General features: G+C 45.4%; 1 protein-coding gene across 1 annotated transcript in view; it reads left to right on the top strand.

Moving 5' to 3' along the window:
* TMEM269 (transmembrane protein 269) overlaps positions 1-12,319 on the top strand; it is a 19,303-nt gene extending 6,984 nt beyond the window's left edge. Inside the window, exons 4-8 of the mRNA XM_027110754.1 lie at positions 2,944-3,082; positions 6,990-7,087; positions 7,782-7,925; positions 8,565-8,765; positions 11,294-12,319. Of these exons, the coding sequence (XP_026966555.1) occupies positions 2,944-3,082; positions 6,990-7,087; positions 7,782-7,925; positions 8,565-8,765; positions 11,294-11,430 (719 nt within the window). The 3' untranslated portion in view covers positions 11,431-12,319. The remainder of the gene's footprint in view (positions 1-2,943; positions 3,083-6,989; positions 7,088-7,781; positions 7,926-8,564; positions 8,766-11,293) is intronic.

Raw genomic sequence — 12,319 nt, 5'->3', positions numbered from 1 at the left:
CCCTCAGCAGCCTTGTCACCTCCTCTTTTGTGCAGGGTTGAATGCCTCTGCCAGACTGAGCTTTTTGAGAGATGAGACCAGGTCTTAATCTTCTCTGTCCCAAGACCAAGTGCTGAATGAATGGATTTTTCCTTTTTTCTCTAAATTTCAACAGCTCTTACTCTCAGCTCCACATCCTTCCATACCTGGGGCCTGTGCTGCAAACGGCTTTTAATTGGGAAAGAGGAGGCCCAGTTCCAATCCCAGCTCCACCATTTGCTGGAACAAGTTGCTTAACTGTTCTGAAACCTCAGTTTCCCCATTGTTAAGATGAGTTACCACCATGAACTGTCTGTAAGTCTCCACAGGCATGCATGAGTCTTGTTTTCCTGAACAGACTGTAAATTCCATGGTCCAGGCAGGGACCAAGGGCTTTCCCCAGCACCTTGCTCAGTCTGAGCTTACAACGAATACTACGATCAGTCCTGTTGGTTGGTAGACAGCAGAGTACACAGGAAAGAACACTTACGGTGAAGTTGGAAGTCTTGTTCTGCCACTTCCAGTGTGACCTTGAACAAGGTTCTTCCCCTCTCTGAGTCTTCTTTGCCTTACCTGGCAGACCTCACAGGGCCATTGGAAACCACAGAGGTGAAAGTGCTTTGTGAATGAAAGAGATACTATAGTAGACAATTAATTGCACATTAATTAAAAAAAAACCAGGGACTTCACTGGTGGCTCAGTGGTTGAGAGTCCGCCTGCGGATGCAGGGGATGCGGGTTCGTGCCCCGGTCCGGGAAGATCCCACATGCCGCGGAGCGGCTGGGCGCGTGAGCCATGGCCGCTGAGCCTGCGCGTCCGGAGCCTGTGCTCCGCAACGGGAGAGGCCACAACAGTGAGAGGCCCACGTACCACAAAAGAAAAAAAACCAAACCATGTAGTAGTATAGATGAGGTGTGTCTCGTACTTGGTGGACACACCCCAGGTATCTGCTGACTGCCTCTGAGATGCTGGGATGCTGCTCTTCCAGGTGCAGACTAGGCTGGAACAGAGGTGCTTGGTCTTGCTCGGGTCAGCCCTGAGACTCAAGACAGACCAGGAGGGAAGGGTTGATAGGGAGGGAGCAGGCATCCAATCCTTTGCCCCCCTCCCATCCCAGATTTCTCGGACTAGCATTGCTTCCCTGTCTTAGGTTTTGAGGGGACCCGGCATGACAAGGTCTCAGGAGTCCCAGTGGCTTTGGCATTGTAGCTACTGATACCCTTGGTGGATGAAGCTGGCCTATGGGAGCAGTTAGCTCCACCGTGCTGCCTGATAAACTCCCAGCCCCAAATTCCAAGTCCGGCCCCCTCTCAGCCTCTGACATACTGGTGGCAGTATTTATGGGAAAGGACCATGATTTGTCTTAGCTCTTGCCCAGACCAGAAGGGCCTGGGGCTGTACAGAGGGGCTGTATGGAGGCAGAGTCTCAGCTTCCTCACCTCGAAAATGAGTGGGGATTAAATGAGAAAACATCTTGGAACCTGTACATTTTACTCATGTGCAGGATTGCTATTTGTGGGTAGTGTGTTTACAACCAGTGGGGCCTCCCTGTTTCAGAGAACGCTGGGGCTCTTTCTCCAAAAGAAAGTTTCACAGACAGTGTATGTGTAAGGAGTGCCCATGTTTGGTCTTAGAGCGAAAACAGACACAGAGAGACTGTGAAAATGGCCAGGGCCAGCTGATTCCCTGCTGCTGAGAGAGGCTGAGGGAAGGGAGGAGGCCTGGGCAGGGCCTACTCCTGCACGGGGAGGCCGTAGCTGCCCAGCCAGACTGGCCATCCGAGCTCCCTCATTGCCCGCACAAACCTCCTGCTGCTGAGATTATGCCCCCTTTAAGAAGCACCAGATTTAGAATCAAACAGGAGGGATTGGGCTTCCCTGGTGGCGCAGTGGTTGACAGCCCTCCTGCCGATGCAGGGGACGCGGGTTCGTGCCCCGGTCCAGGAAGATCCCACATGCCGCGGAGCAGCTGGGCCCGTGAGTCATGGCCGCTGAGCCTGTGCGTCCGGAGCTTGTGCTCCACAACAGGAGAGGCCACAACAGTGAGAGGCCCACGTACCGAAAATAAATAAATAAATAAATAAAACAGGAGGGATTGATTCTCCTCACCTAATGTGTGACTTTGAGCAAATACCTCCATTTCTCAGGACCTCAGTTCCCTCATTCATGAAACGGGGAGAATTATAGCACCATCTCCTAAGGTTGTCAGGATCAGAAGAGAGAACGTGGTGGGAGTGCCATGTGAATTATTTAGCGCTGTCCATATTCATTTTCTGTTGCTCATCTCTTCCCCTGTTAACACTTGGGACACCTCAGCCACAGCCCTGTCTTTCTGAGGGAGTGAGCGTGGCCTCCAGGACAAAGGAGCCTGAGTCTGCAGCGGGCCCTTTGTGCTTCCTTCCCTTCAGGTGGCCTCTCTCCCCCTGGGCCACTCCTGGGGGTGAGGGGGTTACCCCTTCCCAGTGTTTTTGTTCCTGTGGGGCTCACTCCAAAGTATTAAAAGTAGCTTTATAATTAAAAAAAAAAAAGGAGGGCTCATTTATGATAAAGGTCTCTATGACAAGGGCTCATCTCTCAGATGGGGGAAGGGCGCATACCCCTTGGACCCTGGGCCATGGGAGTGCCAGGAAGGTCAGCATATGGGCTAGAGGGAGGTCTGTGCTGTAGGGCAAGGGGTGTAGTCATAGAGGGGTGGAAGCTATGATCGTGATGGTTCACTCACTTTGCTATTGAACTTCCCCAGGCGCTCATCTTCAGCACCTTTGTCTTACCTCCTGGGTCTCCTCCATCTACCAATATGAAACCATGTTGGGAGGGCGCAGCTCTGGGATGAGGTCTAGGGGAACAGGAGCTACTGGGTCCCTGGGAACCTCTTTTGGGACTCTTTGACCTTGACAACCCCTTGTCCCTCTCCCCTGGGCCCCAGGTCAGCACACCAGTTTCTTCCTGACCAAAGAGCAGAGCCACGCCCAGATGAATGAATTTTCCTGGAAGGATGTTGCCAGTGCCTTGTCCGTGGCCAACATGATCCTGGGGCTCTTATCCATCTTCTGCAGTTTCTGCAAGTAGGTCTGGGGCCCAGCAAGCTCTTAGCCAAGAGCTGGAGCCAATGGCATGAGGGAAGGAGTGAGGAGTCTAGAGAGCCAAGCTCTGAGGCGTACAGATCAACTGGGGGCAGGAGAGAGTGCAGTAGGTTGGGAGTCAAGGGGTCAAGATCCTGGCCTCAGTTCTACCACCAGCCTGATATGTGACCTTAGCTAGGTCATATCCTGAGCCTCAGTTTCTCCATCTTTAAAACAAGCAGCTCACACTATGATCTCTATAGTTCCTTCCAGCTATGTCAATCTAGAATGGTTTTATGAGAAAATCAAGAGATTTTGAGATTTCTGTTCTGGTAGCCTTTGCACAATCCTTGGGTAGGCAGGCGACCATTAAATTTTTTTGATTGTTAAATTAGAGCATATGATCCGGCAGAATATTTGAAATTAGCACTGTTCTGGAAACTCTGAGACATGTATATGGCCCCCCCAAAAAAGCTGTAGGCAAATTATGTTTCTATAAATTGAATCATATTTCAATGGCTTTGGGAAATCAGCTCTTTAAAGATAAGTCCTTTATAATGCAAATAACATACTCCTAATCTGTTTGATTCTTTATAACCATGACCAAGTGACTTCTCTGGATCTGTTTCTCAACCATAAAATAAGAGGATTTTACCTGATTATGTTTAAGTTCCCTTCCAGTTTGAAAATTATATGATTCTCTAAGTCTGGGTTTTTGGGGTCTCATAAAGTGGGGCATACCTGCAGCAGAAAATCGCTGTCTTCTTAGTTCAACCTAATCTTCTAGGAGTGTAGTTTTTATGCCATAATAGTGGGCCCAATTCCCTTTAGACACATAGGTATGGGTCTAAACAAAGGAAATACTAAGGTTGTTTGGGGACAGCTGAGGTCTGGGGTCAGGCTCTCTGTTTGCTTCTGCTGGGCCACCCAAGCATTGCAGTCAGGGTGTCAACTTGCGTATGGCCTCCTAGGGCAGTTTGGTCTGAGATTGTGGTAGCTGATTTCAGGAGTCTGGGAGCATGTGCTGGAAAGAAACATAGAATCCTTGAATGTAGGGTCTGAAAGGTATCTTAGAAGTCATTCAGAGCATCAAAATACATGAGACAAAAACTGATATAACTACAAGCAGAAACTGATGACTGTATTATCATAGTTGGATATTTCTATACCCCTTTATCAGTAATTGATAGATCCAGCAGGCAGAAAATCAGTAAGGATATAGTTGAATTGAACAGCACCATCAATCCACTGGATCTAATTGATATTTATAGCATACTTCATCCAACAGTAGCAGAATACACATTCTTCTCACGATCACCAAGATAGACCACATTCTGGTCTGTAAGACATACCTTAACAAATTAAAGAAAATAGAAATCATACAAAGTATGCTCTGAGGCCATATGGAGTTAAACTAGAAATTAATAACAGAAAAATAACTAGAAAATTCCGAAATAAATGGAGGTTAAACAACTCACTTCTAAATAATACATAGATAAAAAAGGAGTCTCAAGAGAAATTTTAAAAAAAATATTTTGAACTAAAAGAACGTGAAAATACAACTTATCATAATTTGTGAGATGCAGTAAATGCAGTACTTAGAGGGAAATTTATAGCATCGAATGCATATATTAGAAAAGAAATCTGCTCTGTAAAAGACCACATCAAGAGAACTAGAAGACAAGCCACACACTGGGAGAAAATATTTGCAAAAATACATCCAATAAAGAACTACAGTCCAAAATATACAAAGCTTTACGCTCATCAATAAGAAAACAACCCAATTAAAAAAGGGCCAAAGACCTTAACAGACATCTCACCAAAGAAGATATCCAGATGGCATTTAAACATATGAAGAGCTACTCCACATCATATATCATCAGGGAAATGCAAATTAAATGGCAATGAGATACCACCATACACCTATTAGAAGGACCAGAATCCAGAACACTGATAGCAACAAATGTTGCTGAGGATGTGGAGCAACAAGAACCCTCATTCATTGCTGGTGGGAATGCAAAATGGTACAGCTACTTTGGAAGACAGTTTGGTGGTTTCCTACAAAACTAAACATACTCTTACCATATAATCCAGCAATCACACTCCTTGGTATTTACCCAAATGAATTGAAAACTACGTTCAAAACCTGTACTTGGATGTTTATGATGTTTTATTCATAATAGCCAAATCTTGGAAGCAACAAAGATGTCCTTCAGTAGATGAATGGATAAATTGTGGTACATCCAGACAATGGAATATCATTCAGTGTTAAAAAGAAATGAGCTATCAAGCCCTAAGAAGACATGGAGGAACATTAAATGCATATTATTAAGTGAAAGAAGCCAATCCCAAAAGGCTACATATTATATGACTCCAACTATATGACATTCTGGAAAAGACAATATGTGTCCAAAAATATGGAGACAATAAAAAGATCAGTAGTTTCCAGAGGGGTTTAGGAAGACATAAATAGGTAGAGCACAGAGGATTGTTAGGGCAATGAAAATGCTCTATATGATATTATAATGATGGATATATATATATATCATTATACTTTTATCCAAAACCATAGAACGTATAACACCAAGAGTGAGCCCTAAGGTAAACTATGGACTTTGAATGACTACAGTGTGTCAGTGTAGGTTCATCCTTGGTATGTACCAAGGCCAGAATGCACCATTCTGGTGAGTGATGTTGATAATGGGAGAGGCTATGCATATGTGGGGCTAAGGGGTATATGGGAATCTCTGTATTCCTCTCAATTTTGTTGTAAACCTAAAACTTCCCTAAAAAAATAAAGTCTTAGAAAAAATGGAAAAGAAGGAAGATCTAAAATCAATTATGTAAGCTTCCACCTTAGGAAACTAGAAACAGAAGAGCAAATTAAATCCGCAGTAAGCAGAAGGAAAGAAATAATAAAAATTAGAGCAGAAATCAATGAAATCGAAAACAAGAAATCCATTAAAAAAAATCAATGAAACCAAAACCTGGTTCTTTGAAAAGATCAATAAAATCAATAAACCTCGGGGCTTCCCTGGTGGCGCAGTGGTTGAGAGTCCACCTGCCGATGCAGGGGACACGGGTTCGTGCCCCAGTCCGGGAAGATCCCACATGCCGCGGAGCAGCTGGGCCCGTGAGCCATGGCCGCTGAGCCTGCGCGTCCGGAGCCTGTGCTCCACAACGGGAGAGGCCACAACAGTGAGAGGCCCACATACCACAAAAAAAAAAAAAAAAAAAAAAAAAAGAAAGAAAGAAAAAAATCAATAAACCTCTAGCCAGGCTAACCAAAAAAAAAAGACAAGACACAAATTACCAGTGTCGGAAATGAAAGTGGAGGAATCATTACACGGACATTAAAAGCATAGGAAAGGAATATTGTGAACAGCTCTATGTCCACAAACTTCATAGCCTAGATGAAACAGACCAACTCCTTAGAAGATACAAGCTACCAAAACTCACCCTAGGAGAAACAGATAATCTAAATAGGCCTATGCTTATTAAATAAATAATTTGGTACAAACACTTCATTTTATAGATGGAGGAACAGAGACCTAGGAAGGAGGAGTGGTTTATCTGAGATGGTTGTAGAGGCTGGACTAAGGCCTAGGACCCCCCTGGCCACTGAATGTGCCTGGAATTTAGAACTGAAAGGGACCTTGGTGATTAGCGAGGGGGTTGAGAGCACCCCTTTAAGACTGTGGGTTGAGAATGAGTATGGAAGGGATGTAGATATGTGTGAGGGTGTGTGTGTGTGTGTAAAGCAGCACATATCAGAAAGGATGTGAGTGTGGGGAACACGTAGGGGTGTGTGTATGTGTGCTAGCGTAGGAAGCATATAGCGGGAGGGGGGTGGAGTCCAGTGGAGACTATGAAAGAGCCGCCCTTTGGGGCCTGCTGGCCTGCATTTTAGGAAGTCCCCCTGTGCCTCCTGGATGCTTCTGGTCAGCTTTCTATTAGACATGGCTATCGGGGCAATGACGAGACACCTCAACATCTGCTCCACATCAGGTGAGTCCAGGCCTCAGACTCATAATCCCTGACCCCAGGAGCACCCATTCAGGTCAGCTTCTCCATCCTCTGAAATACAGCAGGCTTCCTTGAGTCACCACTCCTGTTCACATCCCTCTGAGTGTAGCAGAAGCAGCCCTTGAACAGGAGTTTGTGAGCCCCACAGTCTAGATCTAGCTCCTCTGCTGGTTCGCTTATTGATCGCTGGCTGTCTTTGTCCTGGCCTTCAGTGGGCTTATCTGCCCCGTCTCTCTCTTCAGGGCGGATCTGGGAGTGGGAGTGGTGGTTGTGGTCACGGGGGAGTGGGGAAATGAAAAATTACCCCAAGCAGAGCTGCTGGTTTAAAATATGACAAAATATTTCCATGCAAGATTTTGCTTGAAAAAAAAGGGTTCCACAGCTTATCGATACGTTCCCAATTGTGGTCCAACCCTTGCGTGCTAAAGGACGGGAAAACTAAGACCTCGACAGGGAAAGACTTGTCTAAGGCCATGTGGTCAGTTTGAGGCAGAGCCAGAAGGAGATCCTAGTCTTTGATCAACAGGCCCCCCTGGGGAGCAGCTGTTGCCCTCTGGCCCCTCAGGGACCTGACAAACAGGATCCCGCTTGTCCTCACTCCAGCTCCCCCACTAGAAGGGACTAAAGTATAAGACATATGAGTGTAAGTTCTTCTAACCTTGGCCTTCTGGAACAGGAGCCAAGCTGAATGACTTTGCTGTCTTCACCACCTTTGGCCTGGCCTCAGCCCTGCTTCTAGGCATGGATGGGCCTCTGAATGGCTTCCTGGCCATCATCTATGTGTTGGCTATTTCAGTCCGCCTCTGTTTCTATTCAGCTGGTGAGTGGAAGCCAGCCTTATGGCTGAGGGTAGGGAACCATGGAGGGGAGAAGCTGTTGGATGCCGGAAGCGTGAGGTGCAGTAATTGACTCCTTTCCTTCATTTTACGGAGACCCCCTTCCTTCCTTCTCCCCTGCTCTGGGCCCACTGGAGACTGAAGGCTGCATTGGCAGAGACCTGTTCTAGGGGGCGGGAACCCTTGGTTCTTGAACCAGCTGTGCCTTTTTCTTGTAGTGTGACCTTTGGATGGAGCATATGAATTCACAGACTCTAGAACTAGAGGTCATACTCCAGTTTCCCATAACAGATGGAGAAACTGAACTCTGGTGAGGGTAATTACCTTGCCTAAGTTCACAACGCAAGGGATTGCAGATGCAGACAGGAAGATCTCAAAGGACCCCTCTACAGAGGCTTCCTAGGGGCCAAGGCATAGGCCTGGTCCTAGCTGCCTGCTCTACCTTGAGGATCTAGTGCAAAACCCACACATCATCTCTAAATAACTAAGTGCTTCCTGGCTGGCCACTGCCCTGGGATTAGGGGATTTGGAATGTGGGGCAGGGAAGACCCAAAGAGAGAAGGGCTTCCTCTGGTGGGTGCTTTAGAGCAGTGAAGCAAACCCCATCTTTTCTTTCCCTGCAGGCGTTCCCTTCACATACAAGGGTCTACCCTGCCCCTATGCTTCCTGTGTTTTGGCCTCCACCTCCCTCCTGACCAAAGGCAACACATTCATTCTCTCTTGCATGGCCACATTCATGATTCTATTCATGATGGACGAGAGCTACTACCCACATGACGAAATCCTGGAGTCTGAGAACTGGAAAAAAATGGTCTATCTGGGAGGTGAGTGAAAATACTGCTCTTAAATGTCACTAGTGATCATTTATTGTCACTGCTGCTCACTGCTACCCTGTACCTCGTCCCCACATTCCCCCTCTGTTTCACCCTGCTTTACTTTTCTCCATAGAATTTATCATCACCTGATGTGTATTTACTTGTTTGTTGTCTATACACACTAAACCTGCCCACCCCCCCATAGAAGATTCTTTTTTATTTGTGCTATAATTCCTAGTACCTAGGATTGTGCCAATCACATAGTAGATGCTCAATAAATATTTGTTGGATGTCACTAAGTTCAACAGAAATTTAGGGAACACTGACCATATGTGAGGTGCTAGCAATCAAATCGGTAAACCAGGCAAATACTTCCTGCCTCAGGATTTACAGTCCGATAGGGGAGACAGACACCAAACAAATCATGGCTGAAATAACTAAAAATATATAGTTTTGATGTGCTGTGAAACTATAGGGTGCTCTCAGAGGGCATCAGAGGGTGACCTAATTTAGACTGGAATGCCTTAAGGATGGGAAAGGATCCTTAAGGAAGTGACATTTAAACGAAATCTGGGTTAAAGTGGTCAAAAGGTAAAAACTCCAGTTACAAGACAAGTTCTGGGCATGTAATGTACAGCATGGTGGCTACAGTTAACAATACTGCATTGGCTTTTTGAAAGTTGCTAAGAGAGTAGCTCTTAAAAGTTCTCATCACAGGGAAATAATGTATAACTATGTGAGGTGACGGATATTAAGTAAATTTATTATGGTTATCATGTTGCAATATATACAAGTATCAAACCGTTGTTGTTACACTTTGGACTAATAACAATGCTATATGTCAATGATATCTCAATAAAACTGGAAAAAAATTTAAAATACATGAAAACTGCAAGATGATTGGCCAAGTGGTGGGAAGGATGGTTCAGAAAAGGAAACAATTTTTGATGCTCTGAGGCAAGAACAGCCGGATGCATTAGTGCACCAGTGTGGCTGGACTTGCTGAGAGAGGGCTTGTGACAGACTGAGGCCAGCGAAGTGAGCAGACTGGGCAGGATTGGGGATTGGATCCTGTAGGCAAATGACAAGCCTTTGAAGGGATTTCTGAGCCACAGTTTTAAACGATCACTTGGACTGTAATGAAGAGAATAGATTGTAGGAGACTAAGAATAGAAGTAGGAAAACCAGCTTTTTGTCAGATGAGAGGTGATGGTTGCAGTGGAGATGAAGAGATTTGGCATAAATGTCAAAGTGACATAGTTAATTCATATGAATTGCATTTCCATCAAAGTATTACCACAGTCAGGTTGGTAGGGATTTCGGTTGACATTTGTAATTGAGTTTGATACAGTAACACAGGGACAAAGTTGGTTTGGTCAACTTTGAAGCATGCAAAGCTAAACTCACCTGTCATCTAAACTGGCCCTGTGTGGGGCTAGCTTCTGCTATTAAATCTCACATTGTTACTTGTTCTCCAGACTTCTGCAACAAAGTTAAAGGGGAAGAATAATATCTCACGTTTGTAGTACTTCCATAAAGTTCCTTCACACATTACCCAGTCGATCTCATTATGACAGAGGGTGAGAGGCATTATTATTCCTCTCTTAAGGTAATAAACAGGCTTTTAAAAGTTAGGTGACTTGCCCAAGGTCACACTGCTGATAAGTGGCAAAGTATGGACTTTTCTAAATCCATGTCTTGGGACTTCAAATCCCATGTTCATTCTACTACATCACAGCGGTATCCATTACAGGATCACTCATGCATTTCCATTCCAGAGGAGGCAGGACAACCAACAAATCTGTATTCTGGGGGGTAATAACCAACTGTCCTAGGCAGTCAGAATATTATAAGTGTCAGTGTAGGGAACTGTTCACTATTCAAGTTTCCAGGCCCACCTTGCAAGCAGGCTTTTCTAAGGATAGCAGTCTCAGGCCTGCTATGTTAATTCTTTTCTGCATGCATAAAATATTTTATTGACCCTTATCTCATGTTAAACTTGAAACAATTAGGAATATTTTTTTTTTCTTTGTTTTTTTTTTCTAACAAGAGATCTGGGCAACTCAGATTTATTCTTGGCTAAGACTGACTTCTGATCTGAATTTGACAAAATGGAGCCTGAGATTGCCTTAGATTGTAATTGTCTAGTTACACAGGGACAAACTCTGCAAAGGCAGGGATCACGTGTCATTGGTTTTAGTGTCTTAGGCGCTGTGAGTAAAAACTGAAGGCCAAGGCTTCCCTGGTGGCGCAGTGGTTGAGAGTCTGCCTGCCGATGCAGGGGACACGAGTTCGTGCCCTGGTCCGGGAAGATCCCACATGCCGCGGAGCGGCTGGGCCCGGGAGCCGTGGCGGCTGAGCCTGCGTGTCCGGAGCCTGTGCTCCGCAACGGGAGAGGCCACAACAGTGAGAGGGCTGCGTACAGCAAAAAAACCCCAAAAAACTGAAGGCTGGAAAGATGGGAATGGGAAGTACAGGGTAGAAAATACACATAAGACAGCTTCATAAAAATTGAGTGTTTGCCTTTTCTCTTCCAGGTGTCATCATGGTGTTTTTGTCTCCATTGTCACTAACTGCTTTTTACTGCCTGATGTGGTCACTCTCCTACATCTTCTTTCCAGATGCTCTGTGGCACAAGGCAGCACATCTTAAGCAGCAGCACCGAAGACACTAAACAGCCTTACGCACTCCCGCTGGCCTCTGTGGGGTTTCTGCCAGCATGTTGGGCCAAGCCTCGCCTTACCCTTACTAAATGTTTCCTTGTCCCTATGTTGTGTATGTGCTAGATACATGTTGCCTTGAACCACAGCAACCCACAGTAGGGCCAGCGGCCTATATACTTCTTCCTCTTTATTCAGGGTTCTGAATCTCTTGGGGACGAGTTGTTTATGTCATACAGAACAGAATTTTTTCCAAGATAAATTTGGGCTGGGCTTGAGTTCCATCCCTGTTACCAGCTGGGTGAACTTGTGCACTCAGGTTAGTCCCTTGGAAATGAGTGAAACCTTTCAGAGTTGGTCTAGCCTCCACCTTGGTCCTGCCTGAATGTAATTACTCCAGTGGTGAGGTGGGGCTTACTAACGCATTTCTTAAATTTACAGACTCTGGCTCTGTAGCGCGGAGCTGATAGCAGCCAATCACATTGCCCAATTTGTGTGTAGGATTTTGTAACTTAAAATTCCATATTTCCACAATCAAAGCTTCTGCCTTTTGCTTTGTTTAGAGATTAGACACATTGGCATCCTGAGGCCATCGTCTGGTCTCCAGGATCTCAGTATGTGTTCTTTTCCTAAGCTCTAAAATACTAAACTCTAGATATTCAAAGGGCACTTCATATTCTAAAATCCAAATTGAATAGAAATAAAATTGTATGCAGCCCTAAAGCGGCACCTCACAAAGAACTGAGGCCCACTGAAAGCCATGCCCCCGGCACTGCCTCTGGACTTTCCATCTCCAGATGGTGAACCAGATTATTGGCTTAGTTCCGCCCCTTCCTCAACTAGGGCACCAGAGCACCTTTACCTCGGGTCTGACTTCTTTTGCTTTTCTTTTTTTTTTTTTTT

Source organism: Aethalodelphis obliquidens, unplaced genomic scaffold (genome assembly GCF_003676395.1).
Source record: "Aethalodelphis obliquidens isolate GAN/ISIS:26980383/991018 unplaced genomic scaffold, ASM367639v1 scaffold9, whole genome shotgun sequence".
Classification (NCBI taxonomy): domain Eukaryota; kingdom Metazoa; phylum Chordata; class Mammalia; order Artiodactyla; family Delphinidae; genus Aethalodelphis; species Aethalodelphis obliquidens.
This window is presented reverse-complemented; position numbering and strand designations above follow the sequence as displayed.